The 8,849-nt window shown below is 42.3% G+C and overlaps 1 protein-coding gene across 1 annotated transcript; it reads right to left on the bottom strand.

Moving 5' to 3' along the window:
* Nucleotides 1–636: 636 nt before the first annotated feature.
* Nucleotides 637–7,253, bottom strand: LOC114608070 (vomeronasal type-2 receptor 26-like). The gene is made up of 4 exons (XM_077916693.1): nt 6,963–7,253; nt 3,275–3,502; nt 2,518–2,644; nt 637–1,538 (listed from the first exon to the last, which is right to left on the bottom strand). The coding sequence occupies exons 1-4, from the start codon at nt 7,251–7,253 to the stop codon at nt 637–639; spliced, it is 1,548 nt and encodes a 515-aa protein (XP_077772819.1).
* Nucleotides 7,254–8,849: the final 1,596 nt, after the last annotated feature.

The following is an 8,849-nucleotide window of genomic DNA, read 5'->3' as shown; positions in this document are numbered from 1 at the left end:
TTTTAAATCTGATTGCAATACCAAAAAAATGAACAGAAACAGGTCTTAGCCTTCATTGATAAATGATATTTTATTTCTTAGATTTGTTCAGATATGTGACAAATGAAATGAATCAGCTGATATGGTATCCTGAACTAACTGATAGGGTAGGTCCACAGCTTTCATTGCCACAAACACCTCAGAAGAAATGCAAATTTAATATCAGATTAGCATTACAGTAGTATCAGTGTTCGAAACTCCCATTGTTCTAATTGCATTTTGTGACAGGGAATTTCACTAGCACAAGCAGTTTGTGAGCTCTGGGCACAGTACTGTGCCTAAGATTTTAGATAAAAAATTGCAGATTGGGAGGAAAGGAGGACTTTTTACTGCCTCCCCACTTCCAGCTACTCTCTGAAGACTGGAGAAGAGACCATCTTAAGAATATTAGGGGGTTGGGCAGGGAAAAAACTAGACAATGTGAAAAATGTATTCTTAGCTACAGTTCATTCATTTTCAGCTTTGTATTCTTATAAAAAGTGTGCCTAGACATTGTGTTTCTGAACCCATAACCTAGGTTTAAGGTGCCATTTAGCTCCTAGCGTTCATATCTCAGTTTCGAACACTGAGTAAAAAGAAATTACATTATTACATTCCTTAATTATATCTCTTTGCTAGTTGCTCTTTGATGTTCAGCTTGGGCTTCAGCAGAATAATGTAGCATTTAGGGACAAAGATACAACCCAATAGCCCAGCACCAGAGGCTAAGATGGAGAAGATCTCTACAGCTACCATATATTTCCCCTTGGTGCTCAGGTAGGTAGGGACAAAGGACATCCAAACACTAGAAAACATCAACATGCTGAAGGTGATAAATTTGGCCTCATTGAAAGTGTCCGGCAACTTCCTGGCCAGGAAAGCCACATTGAAGCTGATGATGGCTAGAAGGCCCATGTAGCCCAGGACAAGATAAAACATGAGGACAGAACCTTCATTGCATTCAACTATGATCTCCACAGCCTGTGTGTGCATGTCCAAATCTGGGAATGGGGGAGAGATTGCCAGCCACACCACACAAATGCCTGCTTGAATAAGAGAGCTTGAAAGCACAATGGAGTTGGCCAGTCTTTTGCCCACCCACTTCCTCATGCTAGACCCCGGTTTGGTGGCCATAAAAGCAACAACCACAGTGATGGTTTTAGCCAACACACAAGAAACAGCCACAGAGAAGACAATGCCAAAAGTAGTTTGACGGAGAATGCAGGTCACCTTCGTAGGTCTTCCAAGAAACAGCAAAGAACAGAGGAAGCAGAGGAGGAGGGAGACAAGGAGAATGTAGCTGATGTCCCGATTGTTGGCTTTGACTATGGGGGTATCTCTGTGCTTGATGAAAAGTCTTAGTACAAAAGTGGTGATGAGTGAAAGAGAAACAGAAACCGAACTAAGGCTGATCCCCAAAGATTCTTCAAAAGAAAGAAATGTCATAAGCTTGGAGATGCATCTATCTCTACTCTGTTTAGGATATTGATCATCTGGGCATTTAAAGCATTCATCCATGTCTGAAAAAGGAAAGATGATTCATCACCCCTGTGCCAATTTATACGCAAATTGTATCTGATTCCAGGACTGTATACTCCATTGTTTTAGTGGTCGGTTTAGCCAATGAGTCAGATCTGTGATTGACAATTGACTTCAAAAAGAAAAACACCTAAGCAACAGAAATCCATGTTGGCCTCTCCAGAAACAATACTACTGCATTCCATCCCCTTTAGTGCACTTTTTCAGCTTCTGTCTCATTTTCTAGAGCTTGGAATCTCAGCAGTTTGCCCTTCTCTTTTTCCTAGCAACAAGGATGCATATTTCCTTTGGTGAATTTGTCTGAAATCAGGTTACTCGCTATAAATCTTTCTTTTCTTTTCTTTTTTCAAATACAGCTATACAATAGCTATAGTGGATATTAAGAAATCCTCTGGCCTCACACAGCAAAAGCAAAATTAGAAGAAGAAAAAACCCGCAAAGAGGCTTAGCCTGTCTCCTACTATGCAGGAGCTAAAGTCTAGGCCCTACTTAAGAATTCATTGTACTTACACAAATCTTATGCAATTTGCAGATTGTGATCTGTTTTATGTATGAGCCAAGGCCAAATATACCTACGGTCTCCTGAGCCCATAACATCCTGTTGGCATCCCAGTCTGCCCCTACCAAAACAATGGCTGGGAGAGGGCAAAACTCAACCCACCACTGAACATATTCTGGATCCAAGAGTGTTCCACGGTGGGTTGCTTTCTGTCTCCCATCAGCTACTTTAAGGGGCTGTCATTTCTAATTCAGCTTAACAGAGACACAAGGCCTCATTTTGTTTGAACAGGCAGAGGCCAATTCTGTTGTAAAATGGCTTGTGTGCCCAAAGTTTAAGTGACCCTTTCTTCCCGAGTATTTGCAAAATTGCTTACAAAATTTGGGCAAAATTTGAACCACACAATCCCATGTTCTGTTTAATCCACCAGAGTATAACAATTGGTGAAGTGTATCACTTACCCATTTGGTCAGAGATCTTCCCTTCTGGGCATGGAGCACAATCATAGCAGCAAAATTTCTCGCCTTCTTTCTTTTTCTTCTGATAACCAGGGGGGCAAGAATCTCCACATACAGAAATAGGTGTTACCTATGCAGAGCAATGAAGGGAGTTTAGGGGTGGATAAATTGTGGGGTGGAGTATTGATTTACTGTCACACAAAGGAAAAAACATAACAACAGGCATGCCTAAATACAGAACATGACACATAATGATGGGGCATTGAGAGCCCACCTTCACACGTCCACTCTCAAGCTACAAAATTGTTGAGAGAAATTCTGGGGTGGACTGGTGTCTTACAAAATTTAGGGTGTGGGACTTTTGCTATCTCTGCAAAACAGCAGCAGTGATCCTAAACTGTTCCTTTACTTAATCAAAGACATTTTGCTTCACAATTCTATAAGGTTTTTCGTCCAGCTGTCTTCTTGAAAAATGTCATGACTACAGCCACATCACTCTCTCCCACAATTCATCTGAACATTCTATTTATCTCAGCCATCTATATAACGGAATCCTGAAAAGAGAGAGGTGTTATGTGTACAGCTTCTCAAGTCCAGTGGATATGAAAATAGCCAGTTCTGGACTGAGTTGCTCTCCCCTGGACAGAGCTGTTAATAGCTTGTGGGGTGTACTCCTGGATCATTTAGACTTCCAATCACATACCCTAAACCACCTATCCTGATAATGGAGCTGTTGCCCAGAGTATCTAAGAATCCACACCTGCTTAAAGCTCCTGTGCCACACAATGATATTGTCATTAATGGTGAATTGTTTCCCTTCCCCAGCACTCGGATCCATCATTCCAACTTTCATTTTAATAAAGGAATTGTTTGGGAATAGGTCCATGTTCATGATATCAAATCTGGCTATCAATTCCCCATGGTCATCAAAAAACATTTTTTCTCCAGCTGAGTTGTTAAAAGAAATTCTTTGAAGAAAGGAGTGAAGCTGGGGGGAACAAAAAAATAAAGGAGAAGCATGATGAAATCTTTTTGTGAAGTTTTATGAACATGGATAAGACCTGGATAAGATAAAATCTTTATTGGTGTCAGCCACAAGCCATAGCAAATGACTCAAATACAATCAAATACAGATATCTAGATTATTCACTATAACACTTCCAAATACAGTGGTACCTCTGGCTACATACTTAATTCGTTCCGGAGGTCCATTCTTAACCTGAAACTGTTCTTAACCTAAAGCACCACTTTAGCTAATTGGGCCTCTCGCTGCCGCCGCACCGCTGGAGCATGATTTCTGTTCTCGTCCTGAAGCAAAGTTCTTAACCCAAGGTACTATTTCTGGGTTAGCGGAGTCTGTAACCCGAAGCGTCTATAACCTGAAGCGTATGTAACCCAAGGTACCACTGTAGTTTTATTATTGTGTAGTGGTTGAACTTGGATCTGGGAGATGAAGGTTAAAATCACAACTTGGCTATGAAGCTTACTTAGTGACCTTGGGCCAGTCACAGCCTCTCAGCTTCACTTGCCTTATAGGGTCATTGTGGGACCGAACTGAGGAGAACTATGTATGCTACCTTGAGCTTCTTGGATTAAAAATGTGGAATATAAATGTAATTTTTTAAAATTGGTAAGGCTTTTATGAAATTGGAATGCTCCCTCCCCCAACACCTCCCAAAATTAGAAGACACGGGATTCTCTTTCTGCATAGCATTTAGTCAGGATAGGGAAGATCAACATTATTTCTCAGTAGCTTTAGTTGCTTCAGGAGGGTTGATCTCAGAAGGTGATGCTGAGAGACTGCTGTTCCACACAATTAATGTTATGAAAACATAATAACGGCCTATATCTCAGTATCACATTGGCCAACACAGTACCTTTGAGAAGTTCACAATCAAGTCCTGAATGCAAAGGCGTTCTCCCCATTAATGATTCCCAGTGCCTGGCATTCAGAGGCATACTGAAATGGGCATGTGAGGAACCATAAAGTGTCATCTACCTGACAATTCTGGGAAAAGTCATCAGTATTGTGATTAAAAACCAATTTCAGAACCCATCATCTGATTACAAGGTGTTTGAAATTGGTGTTAGTTCAGGAAAGGATAAGATTGAATAAGCTGAATCTTTTCTGAGTCAAGAACTGTCCAAGAACTATCACCCACAATATCTGAGAACCCAAGGCTAAAGAACATCATTATCAGGTAGCTTGGGCAGCAACTTACAATGACCATAACAAATAAATCATTTTACATGGGTGTGAGTGATAGTTGCTCTTTCACTTTCTACTTTACCAGAATAAAACCATTTCATTTGAGAGACATTACCTGCCAAGGCTGAACACTGTGAAGGTCAAGCCTTTGAAATACCTTCACTGCTCTGTACTTGACCCAAGAGGAGTACATGGCGTGCAAAGCATGTGCTATAGCATAGACAGCATTATAGACACTGTAACTGTGGCCAGTCATGCCCATTTCAAACACAGACCTGGGAAGGCTCTCCGGTTTCTCATCTCCAGTACATGTTGCATTCAGTATCTCCGACAACATGGAATTTGAAAAAGAACATTCAAACGCCTGCTCCCAGAAAACCTTGAAAAATCCGTCTTCATCTGCAGAGTTGGGTTTTTTGTTCTGGATATATGTTTGGAACCCATTAGGTTCATTTGAGTGAATTGCGAAAGATATGGCTCCATGGAATATTTGAAAATTCCATGTCCTTATCATGGATGTTACAGAAAAATCTATCTGAGCTGTCATAATCCACACTTTCCCAACAGATGTCTCTTCATTATATTCACGAAAGAACAGAGCTACTATGGTGGTCAACCACATTATGGTCATAGTTTCACCATAAGTGACAAACGCTGTGGCTTTGCTCTCCATGAAAGGTGTGTTAATATTCCACCCCATATCAATCAATTCATCAAAAGAAAGGAAATTGCCTTGGTTTGGGATTCTTTGTATGAAAGCTGGACAGATTCTATTCTGGGAAAGCAGGGGCTCTAAAGCCTGCAAAAAATGGTCTCCACTGTCATCATCCACAGCAAAGAGCCCAATCCATGTCCATCCAAAATGCTGAAGCAAACGAATTATCCCCATATACTGCTGGGGTTCACTGGGCACCATGCGGTAAAAGGAAGAGGCATGTTTTGTATGACCCTCTTCCAGGGCAAATGATCCATACGCAAGCTGAAAGACCAAAATAAAACTAAAGATTGCTTGTATAGAGCTTGGATATTAGGTATACCTGAGTGCATTCTTATTTGATTGTATACAGCATATGTGGAGGTAAAATTCTTATTTTAATTTCTACCTTTGCTTAAATACAACAGTGTTAACTTCAATGGCTCATTTGGATATTGCATTTAGAATAAATGTGGTAACATAATGTAATCTATACTAGGGTTACCAGACGTCCCCGTTTCCCGGTGACAGTCCCCGGATTTGCGAATAAGTCCCCGGACAAATTCCATCCCCGGAATGTCCCCAGGTTTCATCTAATGTCCCCAGGAAACACAGCGGCAGCAGTCTCAGCAGCCCAGAGCAGTTGGCTCTGGCTGGCTTCAGGAGCTGCTTGGAAGTCCCCGTATGATGGTGGTACAGGGTCTCTAAGATGCAGCTTCCAGGCTGCCTCCTGAGCCCAGCAACTAAGCTGTGAAGGGAGGCTTCATGCTGCCTATCGGAGCAGCCTCCCAACTCCTACTTGCTTGCAACAGGAGCAGGGCGGGGATCTCTCAGCTGTGAAGGGAGGCTTCACGCTACCTATCAGAGCTTGCGTGCAAGCAGGAGGGGGCAGGGATCTCTCAGTTAGGCAACGGGAAGCCTCCCTCCCCATTTGAGGGATCCCCGCCCCTTCCTGCTTGCACACAAGTAGGAATGGGATTGGGGCTGCTGCGATGGGAAGGGAGGCATCATGCTGCCCGAGGCTCACCACGGCTGCCACTCTTGGCCCTCCTTCTCCGCCTTCCATGCCTGAGCCACCGCGCACCGCTTCCCCACCACCACCGAAGAACCAACAACTCAAGGGCTGCCCAGGCTCATAGAGAAAGGAGATAGAAGCCTTGGAGGAAGGGGAAATGTGACAGCTGAGGTCAAGGTGGCGGTCACCCCTCTGCCACCGCCATTGATGCCCCGAACGTGTAGTATTTATTTATTTATTTATTGTGTCCCTGCAGTCATTGAAAAAAATCTGGTAACCTTAATCTATATACAGTACTCATGGTAAAGGGGGAAAAATGTGCTAGACTCCCCTTACTCTGTCCCCTCTTTTTTACCAGTTTTGATAAGCCATTTCCCATTTGGCAAAGTTCTTTAAATATTGTACAAAACATTTTTTATTTTTTTTTACAGCCAGCCTTTCCTCTGTGGCTTTCATAGCCCCAGCATCACCCCCAGAATTAGAAAACATGAATTACATGTAAGATTAGCCCACCAGTCCACCCCCATTACCTGTGGGATCTTGTAGAGGACTAAGATGTCTGCCATGTGGAAAGAGATATCAGAGCCAAGTGCACCAATAATGGCTACTAGGTTCTTCTGGGTGCCACATGCATAGTTGGGAACAAACCGGTGTGATTTGAAGAGCAAGTCTAGCATAGTACGATAGAACATCTTCTCCTGGTAGTAGCTGTCATAGATCTGGAACCCAAGTGTGACATTGGGCAAAATCTTGGGATTCTCATTGATTTCACTGATGGCAAATGCCAAAGCTAGGATGTGTTGGTAGAACTTGGTCACCATGCTGCAAGGAGTTATACGTCCTTTCAGAAACGAGTTCTGGACTGTGTAAAATGGAGTTTTCAGAACTCAGGAATGCTATGACTTCCAAGACTGCATAAACCCAATCTAAATTTGAAATGCTCCTATTTAAATATAGTATGATAGTCTTTCTGTGTTTTTGAATAGATGGAGTGAGTGGGGGGGGGGAACAATCACAATGGCAGTGAAAAAGAACTATAGTCAATAATTTCAAAGCTGATCAGAGACAGAGAGGGAGGACCACAAACAGATAGGAAAATATGTGGTATATTTGTCCCTTCAACACAGTTTGTCTATTAAGTCTTTTACTAGTTTTCTGCCCCTGAAGCTAAGGTCTTATCCATGCAAATCCAGTGCTTTATTATAAAGCAGTGACGAATTCTTTTAAGGCTGGTTGATAATTGACCGCTTAAATTGGGAGGGATTTTAAATCATTTTTTATTAGGGAGGGGAAATTCTTCCAAAAGTTATGTGGGGTTACTACTGGCTCAAGGGATCATTCTTGCTTTCTTTATTCCCCAATTACCCAAACCTCTATCATGGAAGACTTGTCTACCAATTGTGTTGCCCAGAAAAAGTTAAAGAAACCTGCTGCGTTAGATACATCCCATATGTATTTTTTTTTTTAAAAAAAAGAAATACTATGTCTTATATTTTATAATCCCTGGGCTTCCCAACTCAAATGTTATCCGATGTGGAAATGGAAGAGTTTCTTACATTGGAAGATCAGTGCCCAGCTCCTGAGAAGGATATACCTGGAAGGAAAATTTGGGGGAAATGTAAAGGATCTGAGAGGCAATCCCACCAATGAGGTGGTTCCCAGGCTCATACCACTCATGGGGAACAGGGAGGGAGTCCATTGCAGGGCACTTCGCAGAATGTATTTTGCACCCCGTCAGAGGCAGCAGCAGCAACAGCAACAACAGGCACTTCACCATCTCTGCATAAATGTCTTTCCCTTGAGCAGAATCTCCTGTGTCCACCTAAAGCCTCGCCACCGGCACCTATCTCAGTTTTAAAAGAAACTGACAATTGATAGCAAAGGACTCTGTCACTATACACTGCAAAGAGAAGCATGGAGGACAGGAAGCATACATGGATTTGAAGCCAGGAGTCTTGTATCATGGAAAGTGGAGGAACTTTCACAATTCAATGTGACAAAGCCTTGCCAATCTCTTGCCCCTCATTCCAGCTCTAAATGTCACAAAAGGAAGGTTTTATAGACACTTTCTGAATTGGTTACTGATGCTATTCTGGAAAACAGTCCACTAAACTGATTATTATGGTATGGATAATTATAGAGAGATATAATCACCTGCTCTGAGTTCTAGCCCTGAATGGGACCATTAGTAGCAGGTGTGTCTAACTTCTACCTAATAGCTCAGTAATGTCAGCATAGATCTGAAGAGGTTCTCCTGAGTTTCAGACAGGAGGCATTTTCAGATCTATCTGGAGATGCCAGGAATTCAACTTAGGACTGTCTGTATGTAAAGCAGATGTTATACCACGGAGCTACAGCTCTTTCTGAATTACCACAATGGTGGTAATGCTTCGAGAGGAGCATTGACTGGCTTCACG

The sequence above is a fragment of the Podarcis muralis genome, chromosome 13 (genome assembly GCF_964188315.1).
Source record: "Podarcis muralis chromosome 13, rPodMur119.hap1.1, whole genome shotgun sequence".
Taxonomy (NCBI): domain Eukaryota; kingdom Metazoa; phylum Chordata; class Lepidosauria; order Squamata; family Lacertidae; genus Podarcis; species Podarcis muralis.
The sequence above is the reverse complement of the archived record's forward strand: the minus strand, read 5'-3'. Positions and strand labels throughout refer to the sequence as shown.